This window comes from Oncorhynchus clarkii, chromosome 32 (assembly GCF_045791955.1).
Source record: "Oncorhynchus clarkii lewisi isolate Uvic-CL-2024 chromosome 32, UVic_Ocla_1.0, whole genome shotgun sequence".
In the NCBI taxonomy this organism is placed as follows: domain Eukaryota; kingdom Metazoa; phylum Chordata; class Actinopteri; order Salmoniformes; family Salmonidae; genus Oncorhynchus; species Oncorhynchus clarkii.
The window spans coordinates 16693133-16713013 of record NC_092178.1 but is presented as its reverse complement, the minus strand read 5'-3'; the positions used below and the strand labels follow the sequence as shown (position 1 = coordinate 16713013).

Below are 19881 nucleotides of genomic sequence, written 5' to 3'. Positions count from 1 at the left end.
ACGAAACACGGCCAGCAATTCCCCAAATTAAACTGTCACCACGGCGATGATAAGGATGCTAATGTTTTCCAGTATGGACTTGTCGCTGCGGCAACGTTATAATTGGAGTGGATTTTTGGACATGGAGAATTGATTTATGAATTAAACACGCTGTGTACAAGTGCACCAGTTAAGGCTCAAACAAGGTTCAAATGGATAGTAGAGGCTTCTGTAATGGTTACGTAGAAGGAAAGACATCTTGATCTAATAAAGTCAATGTCACATTGAGATTCAAATGTCTTTCAGACTTCACATTTGTGGTAGATAACATTCTGCATAATGTACTTAATATTAACTAGAATCTAATCTCTGGATGAATTACGATGGTACCATAGAGATGGGATAATCAACAACAAAAAACAGTTTTTCCCAGTTTTCTGTCCCACTGTTGATCTTCTGCTGTCTCTGCTTTCCCTGTCCTGCTCCACCTCTCCAAATTAATCATCTTGGTCAACTTTGACTTCAAAGTGTGTGTTTACCTGGATAAATGGGTCAAGGGTCATATGGTTTGAGTTCGTTACCAGCCCTGGTGGAGACGTCTATTTGTGTCTGTCTCTGTGACTGTCCGTCTGCGCCTGGTGGCTGTTAAACACTTTTATGACAAACGTATTTGCAAAAACGTTGGTGGATTGAGTGACTTTCTGTCCCTATTACAGATTGTTCTGGAGAACAGCAGTCGTGAGGACAAGCACGAGTGTCCGTTCGGCCGCAGCAGCATCGAGCTGACCAAGATGCTGTGTGAGACCCTTAAAGTGGGAGAGCTGCGTGAGTCTTTACTGGTATTAACTATCCTCACCTCATTGTTCCTATTAGATCATATTGTGCTTGTAGGGTCATATTCACTAGGAACAAACGGACCTAAACTACTTGAAATTGTCCAATAACAGACTATTGTTTTTGTAGCTACAGTGCAAAATGTTTTGCTAGGGTGTGCACTAATGAATACAACCCTGATTTACTGACAGTGGTGTTCTGTAGATGGTATGGGTGCTGAGCAATGGAGGCTGGTGAAAAAATCTATAGGAGGATGGACTCATTGTAATGGCAGGAATGGAATTAATGTAACAGAGTCAAACTAGATGCCCAAGTGTTTGATACCGTTCCATGAATTCCATTCCAGCCATTACAATGAGCCCGTCCTCCTATAGCTCCTCCCACCAACCTCCTCTGGTGCGGAGTACCCGACAATATCTGTGCACAAATGTAAGAATTCAAACTAGGTGATGCACAGAATCTGTTTTTCTATTGGTTAGCCACATTCTGTTGCCCTCTGAATACAAACGATCAACAAAACGCCAAAGAAAGAAACATATAAGTAGCATAGTACCAGGAGGTTTTCTCTGTGTTCACATTCTGCCTCATGATTTACAAATCTGATTAGTTAGTACTTAGTGCTCCCAATTTTAGCTCCAATAGCTCTCAATACTAAAGTGTGTGAAACTCATCGAGAGCAGCTCTCACCATTGACTTTTAACCCTATTGAGTGTTAGTGGAGGAATGCGATGTGGAGGGCACTTTGATGTACGAGGGTTAAAAGCATCATCGCTGTCTGTTTTCACATTAAGCCCAGCCATTCAGACAGAGAAATAACCTCCAGAGCATTTTTACCGTGAACTCTGTCTCCTGCAGTGAAGATAAAAGGAGACATTATACTTTGTAATTGTGCTGGAGTTCATCAATTAGTGACGAAGTAAGTAGGCTTCAAGTGCGCCCTATTCCACCTCCTAATAGACTGTCTCTCTCTGGGACTGGCACTGCCCAGGGGGAGAAGAGCTGGGCACTCTCCTTATTGCATCATAGAGGGCCGAATAGGAGCCCTATCTGCTAACTTCATTTTAGTGGGATGGGAAGGTTGTAAATGTAGCCTACCTAAATAAGTTAAAGCTAGATTTAGAAGTGATGCCTATACTGCTTTAAGAAAAAGATACCACTTTCTGTAAGGAACTGTGATGCATTGAAGAACTGATTAACACGTATGGTTAGGAAATACTTTTTCTCTCTGAGTCTGCATTAGTATCCAAAACCTTTGCAATTAAAATCAAACCCTGAAGCCTATATCCTATCTCTGATTTCCTTTTGGTATTCATGTCAGCTTTGACCGTGACTCTCATGCATGGTTCTGGCTAGTCTATGATGGCACTCTAACTCCGGTCCTCCAGTACCCCCACACTATATATTTTTGTTGTGGCCCTAGGCAAGCACACCTGATTCAACTAATCATCAAGCCCTCCACGAGATGAATCAGGTGTTTTTGTCCAGGACTACAACAATGTGTCTGGAGGACTGGAGTTGGGAAAACACTGCTTATAGGGAATAGAGCCACCATTAATATTGATGACCATGGAAGGGTCAGACACGGTATGCACTATGCCACAGTGTGTAGCAGGGTTGAGAGTCAATTGCATTTCAAGTCAGTCATTTCAGGAGGTCAATGGCAATTTTCAATTGATTAATAGATTTTCAATCATATCAGTTGAAAACTGCCATTCATCTTCAATGAGGAGCTTTATCCAATCCCTAAATGTAATTCAGTTAGCTGTGTGTTGAGGGGTTAGGCAGTGACCCCAGAGCCCCTAGGTGTGACCCAACCCTCTCTCTCCTTCTGTCTGGAGATAGGCTCCAATGGTCTGTGTCTGACAGGCCAATTTGTCCGCCCCCCCCCACTCCCCATCACTGTTTTCCTGTCTGCCCCACCATCACTGTTTTCCCACCTAACACACACACACACTGTCTGTCTTCTTGCCCCCTTCTCTCACTGTCTGTCCCCTTGCCCCCTTCTCTCACTGTCTGTCCCCTTGCCCCCTTCTCTCACTGTCTGTCCACCTGCCCCCCCTCACTGTCTGTCCCCTTGCCCCCTTCTCTCACTGTCTGTCCACCTGCCCCCCCTCACTGTCTGTCCCCCTGCCCCTTTTCTCTCACTGTCTGTCCCCTTGCCCCCTTCTCTCACTGTCTGTCCCCTTGCCCCCTTCTCTCACTGTCTGTCCACCTGCCCCCCCTCACTGTCTGTCCCCCTGCCCCTTTTCTCTCACTCTGTCCCCTTGCCCCCTTCTCTCACTGTCTGTCCCCTTGCCCCCTTCTCTCACTGTCTGTCCCCTTGCCCCCTTCTCTCACTGTCTGTCCCCCTGCCCCTTTTCTCTCACTGTCTGTCCACCTGCCCCCCCTCACTGTCTGTCCCCCTGCCCCTTTTGTCTCACTGTCTGTCCCCTTGCCCCCTTCTCTCACTGTCTGTCCCCTTGCCCCCTTCTCTCACTGTCTGTCCACCTGCCCCCCCTCACTGTCTGTCCCCTTGCCCCCTTCTCTCACTGTCTGTCCCCTTGCCCCCTTCTCTTACTGTCTGTCCACCTGCCCCCCCTCACTGTCTGTCCCCCTGCCCCTTTTCTCTCACTGTCTGTCCACCTGCCCCCCCCCCCCCCCTCACTGTCTGTCCCCTTGCCCCCTTCTCTCACTGTCTGTCCACCTGCCCCCCCTCACTGTCTGTCCCCCTGCCCCTTTTCTCTCACTCTGTCCCCTTGCCCCCTTCTCTCACTGTCTGTCCACCTGCCCCCCCTCACTGTCTGTCCCCTTGCCCCCTTCTTTCACTGTCTGTCCACCTGCCCCCCCTCACTGTCTGTCCCCCTGCCCCTTTTTTCTCACTCTGTCCTCATGCCCCCCTTCACTGTCTCCCCCTGCCCCCTTCTCTCACTCTGTCCCCATGCCCCCCTCTCTCACTGTCTGTCTCCCCAGGCATTTACAATAAAGCATTTTATTACGAACAAGATGACAACATAGAATTTAGCATCATGTCTTGATTCAAAGTCTTAATGCAAACCAACAAAGAGAAGCGTAGCACTTTAAAGAGTCATTATGACACTTGGAGTTGCAGTCTGTATAACTCAACAGAGCATCCAAGCAAATGAACGTTTGGGGGAAATGGAAAAATGTAGTTTTAACATTCACAAATCAAAGTTATTATAGGAAAGGAGGGAGGACAGGATAGGTAAAGGTCGTTAGATAAATCCATTCTGAGCCGTGGCCTGCAGCCCTTTAAATGATTTAAAAGTGCAAGGGCAGAGAAACTGACGCAACCCTCCACTCAGACACCAAAGCTTCATTAAATGAACTCGGAAATGGAAGCAGTGGCATAGTTCTTCATTAAATAGTAATGGTCTGCCTTTTAAAAAAAATAATAATATGAAAAAACGAAACCCCCGGTGTTAGAGTGGAGGAGAAAGTAGTGTTCAAAGCTCTCTCTCTTCACACATCCATTTGCTGGATAAAAATAGAAAGACGATAAGGAATTAATCTCAGCGCCAACCGTAACAATTTTTTTCTTGGATCATTTACTTTAGTTTGCCGCTTTGAAATGCCAATAAACCTCTGGTGGGCCTTGGACTTCTTAATTCCCCATCTACCCAGACAAATCACACACAACAGGATTCTGGGAATGCTTGGGGCATCTTTTGGCCTTTCTAGTCTATTTTCTGTATCCCTCCACTATCCACTCTATCCCTCCACTATCCACTCTATCCCTCCACTATCCACTCTATCCCTCCACTATCCACTCTATCCCTCCACTATCCACTCTATCCCTCCACTATCCACACTATCCCTCCACTATCCACACTATCCCTCCACTATCCACACTATCCCTCCACTATCCACTCTATCCCACCACTATCCACTCTATCCCTCCACTATCCACTCTATCCCTCCACTATCCCCTCTATATCTCCACTATCCCCTCTATATCTCCACTATCCCCTCTATATCTCCACTATCCCCTCTATCCCTCCACTATCCACTCTATCCCTCCACTATCCACTCTATCCCTCCACTATCCCCTCTATATCTTCACTATCCACTCTATCCCACTATCCACTCTATCCCTTCACTATCCACTCTATCCCTCCACTATCCCCTCTATATCTCAACTATCTCCCCACTATCACTCTATCCCTCCACTATCCACTCTATCCCACTATCCCCTCTATATCTCCACTATCCCTCCACTATCCACTCTATCCCACTATCCCCTCTATATCTCCACTATCCCCTCTATATCTCCACTATCCCCTCTATCCCTCCACTATCCACTCTATCCCTCCACTATCCACTCTATCCCTCCACTATCCCCTCTATATCTTCACTATCCACTCTATCCCACTATCCACTCTATCCCTTCACTATCCACTCTATCTCTCCACTATCCACTCTATCCCTCCACTATCCCCTCTATATCTCAACTATCTCCCCACTATCACTCTATCCCTCCACTATCCACTCTATCCCACTATCCCCTCTATATCTCCACTATCCCTCCACTATCCACTCTATCCCACTATCCCCTCTATATCTCCACTATCCCCTCTATATCTCCACTATCCCTCCACTATCCCCTCTATCCCTCCACTATCCACTCTGTCCCACTACCCCCTCTATATCTCCACTATCCCTCCACTATCCCCTCTATCCCTCCACCATCCACTCTATCCCTCCACTATCCTCTCTATCCCTCCACTATCCACTCTATCCCTCCACTATCCACTCTGTCCCTCCACTATCCACTCTATCCCTCCACTATCCACTCTATCCCTCCACTATCCACTCTATCCCTCCACTATCCCCTCTATATCTCCACTATCCCCTCTATATCTCCACTATCCCCTCTATATCTCCACTATCCACTCTATCCCTCCACTATCCACTCTATCCCTCCACTATCCACTCTATCCCTCCACTATCCACTCTATCCCTCCACTATCCCCTCTATATCTCCACTATCCCCTCTATATCTCCACTATCCCCTCTATATCTCCACTATCCCCTCTATCCCTCCACTATCCACTCTATCCCTCCACTATCCACTCTATCCCTCCACTATCCCCTCTATATCTTCACTATCCACTCTATCCCACTATCCACTCTATCCCTTCACTATCCACTCTATCTCTCCACTATCCACTCTATCCCTCCACTATCCCCTCTATATCTCAACTATCTCCCCACTATCACTCTATCCCTCCACTATCCACTCTATCCCACTATCCCCTCTATATCTCCACTATCCCTCCACTATCCACTCTATCCCACTATCCCCTCTATATCTCCACTATCCCCTCTATATCTCCACTATCCCTCCACTATCCCCTCTATCCCTCCACTATCCACTCTGTCCCACTACCCCCTCTATATCTCCACTATCCCTCCACTATCCCCTCTATCCCTCCACCATCCACTCTATCCCTCCACTATCCCCTCTATCCCTCCACTATCCACTCTATCCCTCCACTATCCACTCTATCCCTCCACTATCCACTCTATCCCTCCACTATCCACTCTATCCCTCCACTATCCCCTCTATATCTCCACTATCCCCTCTATATCTCCACTATCCCCTCTATATCTCCACTATCCACTCTATCCCTCCACTATCCACTCTATCCCTCCACTATCCACTCTATCCCTCCACTATCCCCTCTATCCCACTATCCACTCTATCCCTTCACTATCCACTCTATCTCTCCACTATCCACTCTATCCCTCCACTATCCCCTCTATATCTCAACTATCTCCCCACTATCACTCTATCCCTCCACTATCCACTCTATCCCACTATCCCCTCTATATCTCCACTATCCCTCCACTATCCACTCTATCCCACTATCCCCTCTATATCTCCACTATCCCCTCTATATCTCCACTATCCCTCCACTATCCCCTCTATCCCTCCACTATCCACTCTGTCCCACTACCCCCTCTATATCTCCACTATCCCTCCACTATCCCCTCTATCCCTCCACTATCCACTCTATCCCTCCACTATCCACTCTATCCCACTATCCCCTCTATATCTTCACTATCCCCTCTATCCCTCCACTATCCCCTCTATCCCTCCACTATCCACTCTATCCCTCCACTATCCACTCTATCCCTCCACTATCCACTCTATCCCACTATCCCCTCTATATCTTCACTATCCCCTCTATCCCTCCACTATCCCCTCTATCCCTCCACTATCCCTTCTATCCCTCCACTATCCACTCTATCCCTCCACTATCCACTCTATCCCTCCACTATCCACTCTATCCCTCCACTATCCACTCTATCCCTCCACTATCCCCTCTATATCTCCACTATCCCCTCTATATCTCCACTATCCCTTCTATATCTCCACTATCCCCTCTATCCCTCCACTATCCACTCTATCCCTCCACTATCCACTCTATCCCTCAACTATCCACTCTACATTTCCACTATCCCTCCACTATCCCCTCTATATCTCCATTATCCCCTCTATATCTCCACTATCCCTCTATCCCTCCACTATCCTCTCTATATCTCCACTATCCCCTCTATATCTCCACTATCCCTCCACTATCCACTCTATCCCTCCACTATCCACTCTATCCCTCCACTATCCACTCTATATTTCCACTATCCCTCCATTATCCCCTCTATATCTCACTATCCACTCAATCCCTCCACTATCCCCTATCCCTCCACTATCCCCTCTATCCCTTCACTATCCCCTCTATCCCTCTACTATCCCCTCTATTCCTCCACTATCCCCTCTATATCTTACTTCCTTCTATATCTCCACTATCCCTCCACTATTCATCTACTATCCCCACTATCCCTCTACTATCCCCTCTATCCCTCCACTATCCCTCCACTTTCCCCTCTATCCCTCCACCATCCACTCTATCCCTCCACTATCCCCTCTATCCCTCCACTATCCACTCTATCCCTCCACTATCCCCTCTATCCCTCCACTATCCCCTCTATCCCTCCACTATCCCCTCTATCCCTTCACTATCCACTCTATCTCTCTACTATCCCCTCTATCCCTCCAATATCCCTCCACTATCCCCACTATCCCTCCAATATCCCTCTACTATCCCCTCTATCCCTCCACTATCCCTCCACTATCCCCTCCATATCTACTCTCTCTCTCCACCATCCACTCTGTCCCTCCACTATCCCCTCTGTCCCTCCACTATACCTCCACTATCCCCTCCATATCTCCACTATCCCTCCACCATCCACTCTATCCCTCCACTATCCACTCCATCCCTCCACTCTCCACTCTATCCCTCCACTATCAACTCTATTTCTCCACTATCCCTCCACTATCCCACTATCCCGCCACTATCCATCTATCCCTCCACTATCTCCTCTATATCTCCACTATTCCCTCTATATCTCCACTATTCCCTCCTCTATCCCTCCACTATCCACTCTATCCCTTCACTATCCACTCTATCCCTCCACTATCCACTCTATCCCTCCACTATCCCCTCTCCCTCCACTATCCCTCCACTATCCCCTCTATCCCTCCACTATCTCCTCTATCCCTCCACTATCCACTCTATCCCTCCACTATCCACTCCATCCCTCCACTCTCCACTCTATCCCTCCACTATCAACTCTATATCTCCACTATCCCACTATCCCTCCACTATCCCCTCTATATCTTCACTATCCCCTCTATATCTCCACTATCCTCTCTTTATCTCCACTATCCCTCCACTATCCCCCTATATCTCCACAATCCCTCCACTATTGCTCCACTATCCACTCCATCCCTCCACTATCCCCTCTATCCCTCCACTATCCCCTCTATCCCTCCACTATCCCTCCACTTTCCCCTCTATCCCTCCACCATCCACTCTATCCCTCCACTATCCCCTCTATCCCTCCACTATCCACTCTATCCCTCCACTATCCCCTCTATCCCTCCACTATCCCCTCTATCCCTTCACTATCCCCTCTATCCCTCCACTATCCCCTCTATCCCTTCACTATCCACTCTATCTCTCTACTATCCCCTCTATCCCTCCAATATCCCTCCACTATCCCCACTATCCCTCCAATATCCCTCTACTATCCCCTCTATCCCTCCACTATCCCTCCACTATCCCCTCCATATCTACTCTCTCTCTCCACCATCCACTCTATCCCTCCACTATCACCTCTATATCTCCACTATCCCTCCACTATCCCCACTATCCCCCCACTATCCCCTCTATCCCACCACTATCCCATCTATTTCTCCACTATCCCTCCACTATCCCTCTATCCCTCCACTATCCCTCTATTCCTCTACTCCCCCTCCACTATCCCGTCCCACTGTTTTATAGAGAAATCTCCCCAAAGTGCACTACTTTTGACCAAGATCCATAGGGCACTCGTCAAGTGCACTAGAGGGAATAGGGTCTCATTTGAGACACATCCTATGGTGTATACCTTGAGGTCATTGTAGCCTACTAACCTTTAAATAGGGTGCTGTGTCTTCAATTTCTCACTCTTACACAACAACAACAGAGCAGATTGCTGGATCAGAGATTCAGTCTGAAAGACGCAGGGCAATGTGGAACATACACAGGTCAACAGATCGGTTTGAAAAAAAGGTTTTCTGTTTCCCCGGGAACGTAGGCGAGCGGACGGTCGGCAGGCAGCAGCGGTGGCACTCTGCATTCCACTTGAACTTTTCAGTTCGACCCAAGGTTCAATAACCGCCACAGCCGCAACCATAAATAGATACTGTTTTGACATTTCTCTGGTTTGTATTTATATATTTTTATGCAGAAGTGGGAAGAGAGGGCTGGGAGTGGAGAGGAATGGAGGGGGCTTGTTTGTGCGATCTGCCTGGCTGGCTGTGTGTGTGTCACTGTGCTGCTTGGCTCTGCGCATTAATCATGTCCCCGTCCAGTTGTCCTGAGTCCCCTCCCATCTGACACCCCTCCACCGCCCTTCCTCTCCAACAGCCCACTGCAGAGCTTAAAAGATTTATAGTCTCCAGCCCAGCATGTTTCCCCAGAACAGCTCACTCATTCACTCATTCATTCAGTCACTGGGCAGGTCTCAGGCTTACCATGTCCTTCTGCATACCTGTCTCTAGGCAGGGATGCTGCTATCCAAATCTGTGATGTCAGGTTTGTCTGACTGTTTGGAATTGAGTGATGTCATCAGCTGTTACCTGTGGGAGGTTGCTGTTCCCTCCGAGGCTCCTCTCTGCGGTGTGTTTGCGTGGATGTGAACTCCGCAGGGTCTCAAAGTCCTCCAAACTCATTAGCAGAAACATGTCCTTCTGTGATGACATGTCTGAGGTGCCTGCTGACGTGAGAACTTCAGAGAACCATTAGCTTAAAGAAACAATCCTATTTGAATTGACTGGCTAAATCCTGTGGTTTAAGCCTCTACATCTACTTCTAGATCATGTGTGAATAGGAGGGGACTAAAGGGGTGGAAGGAGTAAAATGGCGGACGATCAACATTTTCTGAAGATTTACATTGACTACGTTTTCCACTCTGATCTAAAGTGACTTGACAGGTGAAGGAAATACGATCTAACCCCATCCGCTCTATAATATATGCTATTTAGCAGATGATTTTATCCAAAGCCACTTAGTCATGCCTGCATACGTTTTACGTTTGAGTGGCACTCATGAGTAGGACCCAGAGTTTTTCCTTACTATGTTAAATGTCCTATAAGAAACACTGGGTCTTAGTTATAGCCCACAACTATAGCACCAGGATATTCCTGGTAAGGTCACGCAGTGAGGAAAACTCCTGGAGATGGATAATGAATGGAAGGCGACAGGGTAAAGAACTCCACTTTACACTTTTGAGATGGAGCCCATCTACAATGAGTATAGATAGCTCTTCCCTGGGCTGAAAACAAGCAGCCATTTGAGAAAACAGCGAGCACATACACAAGCATGGGTTGCTCCTACCGACTGCTAATGCAGTGAAATCAAGTACAAAATCAAATAAGACAGGAAAGGCTTGTTCTCAGATTCCTCTCCTACTGTGTGCTCACTCCTCCGCTCGGTTAATCAAACACGCAGACAAAAGGCTTGATGTAGATTAGATGCATTGTAATGATGAGATTGCTCCGACGTCTGTTTTTGTGCAGAGTTTTTCGGGGCAGGAAATAGATGATTGTTTGCTTTGTGTGTGTGTGTGACAGAAGAAGAATCCGAGTTTGTTTGTTATGTCCGGCGGCAGCTCTAGGAAGTATAATGTAAGAGATGTGTTTTTATTTGCATAAGCATAATTCAATTTCTCTGTGCCTCTGTATTTGGAAGAGCTTTGTCTCATAAGGAATGCATGTGGGTTTATTTACAGAATAAGAATAATGACTTTTCTTTGGCTACTTCTCTCTGTATTGGACAGGGCTGTGTGATTTTAGAATGGATGTGTGTGTTCCTTCATGTAGGAGTAATTAGATGTATTTTCACGTCTGTATTCCAGCAGAGCTGTCAGGTGTGGAGTAATTATATGTATTTTCACGTCTGTATTCCAGCAGAGCTGTCAGGTGTGGAGTAATTAGATGTATTTTCACGTCTGTATTCCAGCAGAGCTGTCAGGTGTGGAGTAATTAGATGTATTTTCACGTCTGTATTCCAGCAGAGCTGTCAGGTGTGGAGTAATTATATGTACACTACCGTTCGAAAGTTTGGGGTCACTTAGAAATGTCCTTGTTTTTGAAAGAAAAGCAAATTTGTTGGCCATTAAAATAACATCAAATGGATCAGAAACACCGTGTAGACATTGTTAATGTTGTAAATGACTAATGCAGTTGTAAATGGCTGACTTTTAATGGAATATCTACATGGACGAGAGGCACATTATCAGCAACCATCACTCCTGTGTTCCAATGGCACGTTGTGTTAGTTAATCCAAGTTTATCATTTTAAAAGGCTAAATGATCATTAGGAAACCATTTTGCAATTATGTTAGCACAGCTGAAAACTGTTGTGGCCAGAAGCAAAGAACGTTCTTCTGAAACTCGTCAGTCTATTTTTGTTCTGAGGAATGAAGGCTATTCCATGTGAGAAATTGCCAAGAAACTGAAGATCTCGTACAACGCTGTGTACTACTCCCTTCACAATACAGCACAAACTGGCTCTAACCAGAATAGAAAGAGCAGTGGGAGGCCCCGGTGCACAACTGAGCAAAAGGACAAGAACATTAGAGTGTCTAGTTTGAGAAACAGACACTTCACAAGTCCTCAACTGGCAGCTTCATTAAATAGTACCCGCAAAACACAAGTCTCAACATCAATAGTGAAGAGGCGAATCCGTGATGCTGGCCTTCAATGCAGAGTTCCTCTATCCAGTGTCTGTGTTCTTTTGCCCATCTTAATCTTTCCTTTTTATTGGCCAGTCCGAGAGATGGCTTTTTCTTTGCAACTCTGCCTTTCTTGACCACACATGTTAAAATATTTAAGCCCTGATGTTTAAAGTTTCAAATGTAATTGCCATAATCCAATAAATCCAACAGAAATCTTACTCACTGGAGTTCTCACATTAAAAACAGCCAGCTGTGCTGATGACAATGGGAATGGAAACACTTCTTTTACCTTAATAGTGCACTACTTTTCACCCTGAGCCCTGCGTCCCTGGTCAAAAGTAGTGCTATACAGTATGTAGGGAATAGGGTGCTATTTGGGGCGCAGTCCACCTGCCCTGACCTGTATGGCCCTACAGTTAGGCGAGGTCTGATGTGAAGAGATTTGTCCAGCATGGGAGAGAACTCACACTCAGCTGACCCATTGGCTGGAAGGAAACGAAGGCTCCCTGACCAAACCAGTGTCTTGGCATCCTCTTGCCAGTCTGGACAGGACACTGACTGACCCTGACATTGACTGGCCCTAAAAGGTGTTGCTGACGCTGCGTCTCACAAACACACACTCTTACGCACGTGTACACGCGTGCACACACACACACACACACACACACACACTGATACACATAGACACACACTTCGCTCTCCCCTACACACACACTCTCTTTGTCGCAGGTGGATGTCCAGGCCTGCTGGCATGGTAATTAGTGAGGATGACATCTTTCCGTGTGTTTTCATCATGCTGGTTCTCTCGCTCCAAGGTGACTCTCCGCTCTGTGTTCATCCTCTTGTTTGTCCTTCCCCTCTCTCCTTCCATCCCTCCCTCCTGCCCCCTCACATTCATCTCACTGAGCTCAGACAGATGTCAGGAAGGCTCTCTGCCCACTGGTCACTCACACTCTCTCTCTCTCCCTTTCTCTCTCTCTCCCTTTCTTTCTCTCTCTCTCTCTCTCTCTCTCTCTCGCTCTCTCTCTCTCTCTCTCGCTCTCTCTCTCTCTCTCTCTCTCTCTCTCTGTCTCTCTCTGTCTCTCTCTGTCTCTCTCGGTCTCTCTCGGTCTCTCTCGGTCTCTGTCTCTCTCTGTCTCTGTCTCTCTCTGTCTCTGTCTCTCTCTGTCTCTGTCTCTCTCTCTCTCTCTCTCTCTCTCTCGGTCTTGGTCTCTCTCTGTCTCTGTCTCTGTCTCTGTCTCTCTCTCTCTCTCTCTCTCTCTCTCTCGGTCTCTCTCTGTCTCTGTCTCTGTCTCTGTCTCTGTCTCTGTCTCTGTCTCTCTCTCTCTCTCTCTCTCTCTCTCTCTCTCTCTCTCTCTCTCAGTCTTGGTCTCTCTCTCTCACAGACTTCATACATAATTTATATTACAAACAATCTTATCTGCTCTGATGCTCTCTCCCTTTCTCTCTCTCTATTTCTCTCTCTGTCTCTCTCTCTCTCTCCCTGTCTGTCACCTCTCCCTCGATGGTCACATCTGTGTAGTAAGTGTCTGGTCTGTCTGTCTGTAGCCTGAGCTCTAATCAGTTATATGGCCAGAAGAGCGTCAATGTTCTCAAGCCTTCATGTCCCGCCTGTCAATGAAACACAAGTCTCCTAGATTACATCGAATTTTGACCTCCAGGGCCCAGACTACCCAGTCACAGCTGAGGATAGATAGGAGCTGGGGGGTGGCATCTGACTATCCCAGAGCATGCGTAACCCCTGGGGAACAGAATGATGTGGTGAAGTGATTGGTGTCTGACTGCCAAGTGAGTATTTTGCGACCTTACCTTTGCTGTTGAAACGGAGAGAAACTTACTTCCTTGAAAGGCTAACTCCACCTCCATGGGGAAGTTGACCGTCCTTTGGTGGTTAGTAAGGTATGCGTTGGGGCCACACACACACACACACACACACACACACACACACACACACACACACACAGAGACAGACCGACAGAGGACTGGGATGGGCCAGATGGTGTGTACCCCTACTCAGGCCAATGACTCACCCTGCTAACCCCCTCCATCTGTCTGGGGCCCTCAGGGGGACGTGTCCTGTTCCTGTCCACTCACTGGCCTATGATGTCATGCTGCCTGTGATATAACCACACCATGATGCAATGACTCCTACTGACTTCAAGCTCTTCTCTGTCCTGGCACCCCAATGGTGGAACCAGCTTCCCCCTGAAGCTAGGACAGCAGAGTCCCTGCCCATCTTCAGAAAACATTTGAAACGCTACCTCTCAAAGATTCAGAGTATCTTAAATAATCCCTCAGCAGTCCCACTCGCTCCACCTCCTCACCTTATATCAGGACCCCAATATCCCAACAATTCACCAATGACCTGACAATGTTGGAAAATAACATTTTTGAAAAGTCAGGACTTTTTTCATGTCCTGAATTCGTTCAAATGCTATTTTAAGCTTAAGGGTTAGGTTGATGGTTTTGGTGTTAAGGTTAGGGTTAGGGTGAAGGTGAAGGTTAGGTAAGGGGACAAAAACTGTTACCCACAAGTAGTACAGGGTGCACGGGCACATAGACAATTACCTCACTCATTTTATGAACCTCTAGCTAAAACCAAGGTACTATTTTAATACTTTGTAAAAATAGATGAAGTGGTCCCAGAAAGCTCAACAATTCCAACAAGAATAAAGGGTAGTCCCCTGTAATATGTGGTCACTAAATGTCATACATTCCAATCATAAAACAGTTGGCGCCAAGTGCTTTTCTCAATGGAACACCCTGAATATATATTTTTCACGTCCCCTTGGAGTCGGGTCAAGTTGGTTAGGGGTAGGGTTAAGGTGGGTAAGGTTAAGGTGGTTAGGGTTAGGGTGGTTAGGGGTAGGGTTAAGGTTAAGGTGGTTAGGGTTAGGGTGGTTAGGGGTAGGGTTAAGGTGGGTAAGGTTAAGGTGGTTAGGGTTAGGGTGGTTAGGGGTAGGGTTAAGGTGGGTAAGGTTAAGGTGGGTAAGGTTAAGGTGGTTAGGGTTAGGGTGGTTAGGGATAGGGTGGTTAGGGTTAGGGTAGTTAGGGGTAGGGTTAAGGTGGTTAGGGTTAGGGTAGTTAGGGGTAGGGTTAAGGTGGTTAGGGTGGTTAGGGGTAGGTTTAGGGTGGTTAGGGGTAGGATGGTTAGGGGTAGGGTTAAGTTGGTTAGGGTTAAGGTGATTAGGGTTAAGGTGGTTAGGGGTAGGGTTAAGGTGATTAGGGGTAGGGTGGTTAGGGGTAGGGTTAAGGTGGTTAGGGGTAGGGTTAGGGTGATTAAGGGTAGGGTTAAGGTGATTAGGGGTAGGGTTAGGGTTAAGGTGGTTAGAATAGGGGGGTTAGGGTTAGGGGTAGGGTGGTTAGGGGTAGGGTTAAGGTTAAGGTGGTTAGGGGTAGGGTGGTTAGGGGTAGGGTGAAGGTGATTAGGGGTGTGGTTAAGGTGGTTAGGGGTAGGGTTAGGGTGATTAAGGGTAGGGTTAAGGTGATTAGGGTTAAGGTGATTAGGGGTAGGGTTAAGGTGATTAGGAGTAGGGTTAAGGTGGGTAGGGTTAGGGTTAAGGTGGTTAGAATAGGGGGGTTAGGGTTAGGGGTAGGGTTAAGGTTAAGGTGGTTAGGGGTAGGGTGGTTAGGGGTAGGGTGGTTAGGGGTAGGGTTAATGTGGTTAGGGGTAGGATTAAGGTGATTAGGGTTAGGGTTAAGATGGTTAGGGGTAGGGTTCAGGTGGTTAGCGGTAGGGTTAAGGTGGTTAGGGGTAGGGTTAAGGTGGTTAGGGGTAGGGTTACAGGGATATGGGGTAGTATGGTTAGGGTGGTTAGGGGTAGGGTGGTTAAGTGTAGGGTGGTTAGGTGGTTGGGGGTAGGGTTACGGTGACTAGGGGTAGGATGGTTAGGGTGGTTAGGGGTAGATTTAGGGTGGTTAGGGGTAGGATGGTTAGGGGTAGGGTTACAGTGATTAGGGGTAAGATGGTTAGGGGTAGGGTGGTTAGGGGTAGGGTTACGGTGATTAGGGGTAGGATGGGTAGGGTTAGGGTTAAGGTGGTTTGGGGTAGGGTTAAGGTGGTTAGGGGTAGGGTGGTTAGGGGTAGGATGGTTAGGGGTAGTGTGGTTATGGGTGATTAGGGGTAGGAATACGGGGGTTCGGGTTAATCAAATCAAATCAAATCAAATTTAATTTGTCACATACACATGGTTAGCAGATGTTAATGCGAGTGTAGCGAAATGCTTGTGCTTCTAGTTCCGACAATGCAGTAATAACAAGTAATCTAACTAACAATTCCAAAACTACTGTCTTGTACACAGTGTAAGGGGATAAAGAATATGTACATGAGGATATATGAATGAGTGATGGTACAGAGCAGCATAGGCAAGATACAGTAGATGGCATCGAGTACAGTATGTACAAATGAGATGAGTATGTAAACAAAGTGGCATAGTTTAAAGTGGCTAGTGATACATGTATTACATAAGGATACAGTCGATGATATAGAGTACAGTATATACGTATGCATATGAGATTAATAATGTAGGGTAAGTAACATTATATAAGGTAGCATTGTTTAAAGTGGCTAGTGATATATTTACATCATTTCCCATCAATTCCCATTATTAAAGTGGCTGGAGTTGAGTCAGTGTCAGTGTGTTGGCAGCAGCCACTCAGTGTTAGTGGTGGCTGTTTAACAGTCTGATGGCCTTGAGATAGAAGCTGTTTTTCAGTCTCTCGGTCCCAGCTTTGATGCACCTGTACTGACCTCGCCTTCTGGATGATAGCGGGGTGAACAGGCAGTGGCTCGGGTGGTTGATGTCCTTGATGATCTTTATGGCCTTCCTGTGACATCGGGTGGTGTAGGTGTCCTGGAGGGCAGGTAGTTTGCCCCCGGTGATGCGTTGTGCAGACCTCACTAATGTGGTTAGGGGTAGGTTTAAGGTGGTTAGGGGTAGGTTTAATGTGGTTAGGGGTAGGGTTAAGGTGGTTAGGGGTAGGAAGGTTAGGGGTAGGATGGTTAGGGGTAGGATGGTTAGGGGTAGGGTGGTTAGGGGTAGGGTGGTTAGGGGTAGGATGATTAGGGGTAGGATGGTTAGGGGTAGGGTGATTAGGGGTAGGGTTACGGTGATTAGGGGTAGGGTTACGGTGGTTAGGGGTTCGGGTTAATGTGGTTAGGGGTAGGGTTAAGGTGGTTAGGGGTAGGGTTAAGGTGGTTAGGGGTAGGGTGGTTATGGGTAGGTTTAAGGTGGTTAGGGGTAGGGTTAAGGTGGTTAGGGGTAGGGTTAAGGTGGTTAGGGGTAGGGTTAAGGTGGTTAGGAGTAGGGTTAAGGTGGTTAGGGGTAGGGTTAAGGTGGTTAGGGGTAGGGTGGTTATGGGTAGGTTTAAGGTGGTTATGGGTAGGTTTAAGGTGGTTAGGGGTAGGATTAAGGTGGTTAGGGGTAGGGTTAAGGTGGTTAGGGGTAGGGTTAAGGTGGTTAGGGGTAGGGTTAAGGTGGTTAGGTGTAGGTTTAAGGTGGTTAGGGGTAGGATGGTTAGGGGTAGGGTGGTTAGGGGTAGGGTGATTAAGGGTAGGGTTATGGTGATTAGGGGTAGGGTTAAGGTGGTTAGGGGTAGGGTTAAGGTGGTTAGGGGTAGGGTTAAGGTGGTTAGGGGTAGGGTTAAGGTGGTTAGGGGTAGGGTTAAGGTGGTTAGAGGTAGGGTTAATGTGGTTAGGGTTAGGGGTAGGTTTAAAGTGATTAGGGTGTAGGGTTAAGGTGATTAGGAGTAGGGTTAAGGTGGTTAGGGGTAGGGTTAAGGTGGTTAGGGTGGATAAGGTTGTTTGGGGTAGGTTTAAGGTGGTTAGGGATTGTGTGTGTGCGTGCGTGCGTGCAGGACTAAAGGTTCAATGCATCTGCCACTCCTGAAGGACATGTACCAAGAAGTGAGCCGTGTCCTCTTTGGTCTCTTTCTTTCTCTAAGACGTCATGTACCAAGAAGTAAGTCTTGTCCTTTGGTCATTCACAGTAGCTTTTGAAATGACCTCAACTCTCAGCCTGTACATTAGAGTGATGGCAGTCTGTTCTTTAGAGAACATGGTCTCATTGCTGTGTGAGTCTAACCTCTTGGAGAGAAAGAGGGACACACAGACAGACCCACACACCATCATCGGTGATCACTCGGATTGTCCTCCATCAGGTCTTCTATTTGTGGGTCTTCAGATGGCTGTAGAGGTCGATCTGGGTCGAGCAGGGGTGAGTGGTGGTGGTTAGGCATTCCTGGTGTTCAATCTCTCCTTGTGTAGCTGTCCCTTGTTCTCTGGGGCACAGTGGGCATTAATTTAGTATAGGCAGCTCCCTCTTCAATGGTTTCTCTCCAGTTGTGTCTGTTTACTCCAGTGTCCCCCCAGTTGTCTGTTTAATGCAGTCTCCCCCCAGTTGTCTATTTAGTGCAGTCTCCCCCCAGTTGTCTGTTTAATGCAGTCTCCCCCCAGTTGTCTATTTAGTGCAGTCTCCCCCCAGTTGTCTGTTTAGTGCAGTCTCCCCCCAGTTGTCTGTTTAGTGCAGTGTCCCCCCAGTTGTCTGTTTAGTGCAGTCTCCCCCCAGTTGTCTGTTTAGTGCAGTGTCCCCCCTGTTGTCTATTTAGTGCAGTCTCCCCCCAGTTGTCTGTTTACTCCAGTGTCCCCCCAGTTGTCTATTTAGTGCAGTCTCCCCCCAGTTGTCTGTTTAGTGTAGTGTCCCCCCAGTTGTCTGTTTACTCCAGTGTCCCCCCAGTTGTCTATTTAGTGCAGTGTCCCCCCTATAGTCTATTTAGTGCAGTCTCCCCCCAGTTGTCTGTTTAGTGCAGTGTCTCCCCAGTTGTTTGTTTAGTGCAGTGCCCTCCTAATTGTCTGTTTAGTGCAGTGTCCACCCAGTTGTCTGTTTAGTGCAGTGTCCTCCCAGTTGTCTGTTTAACACTGTTTAGTACAGTGTTCCCCCAGTTGTCTGTTTAGTGCAGTGTCCACCCAGTTGTCTGTTTAGTGCAGTGTCCTCCCAGTTGTCTGTTTAACACTGTTTAGTACAGTGTTCCCCCAGTTGTCTGTTTAGTGCAGTGTCCACCCAGTTGTCTGTTTAGTGCAGTGTCCTCCCAGTTGTCTGTTTAACACTGTTTAGTACAGTGTTCCCCCAGTTGTCTGTTTAGTGCAGTGTCCACCCAGTTGTCTGTTTAGTGCAGTGTCCTCCCAGTTGTCTGTTTAACACTGTTTAGTGCAGTGTCCACCCAGTTGTCTGTTTAGGTGCCATATTCCCCCCAGTCTGATAAGGTGCCATATATGATCTGTATCAGGGGCTCCCTGACCTTCCTTTCATTTGTATTGTATTGTATTTAACCTTTATTTAACCAGGTAGGCCAGTTGAGAACAAATTCTCATTTACAACTGCGATCTGGCCAAGATAAAGCAAAGCAGTGCGACACAAACAACAACACAGAGTTACACATGGAATAATAAACACTGGAGTAATAAACACTGGAGGGAGGTAAGGCAATAAATAGCCCATAGTGGCGAAATAATTACAACTTAGCAGTTAAACACTGGAGTGATAGATGTGCAGAAGGTTAATGTGCAAGTAGAGATACTGGGGTGCAAAGGAGCTATAAAAAATGACAATATGGGGATGAGGTAGTTGGGTGGGCTATTTACAGAATGGCTATGTACAGGTGCAATGATCTGTAAGCTGCTCTGACAGCTGATGCTTAAAGTTAGTGAGGGAGATATAAGTCTCCAGCTTCAGTGATTTTTGCAATTCATTCCAGTCAATGGCAGCAGAAAACTGGAAGGAAAGGCGG

General features: G+C 47.2%; 1 protein-coding gene across 11 annotated transcripts in view; it reads left to right on the top strand.

Moving 5' to 3' along the window:
* Positions 1-19881, top strand: part of LOC139391712 (engulfment and cell motility protein 1-like) — a 195343-nt gene that overhangs the window by 107952 nt on the left and 67510 nt on the right. For all 11 annotated transcript variants that reach the window (XR_011629600.1, XR_011629603.1, XR_011629602.1 and 8 more), the window contains one exon: positions 696-804. Coding sequence is in view for 7 of the 11 variants with exons in the window: in XM_071139199.1 (XP_070995300.1) it covers positions 696-804 (109 nt within the window). In the remaining 4 variants the exon portion in view is untranslated. The remainder of the gene's footprint in view (positions 1-695; positions 805-19881) is intronic.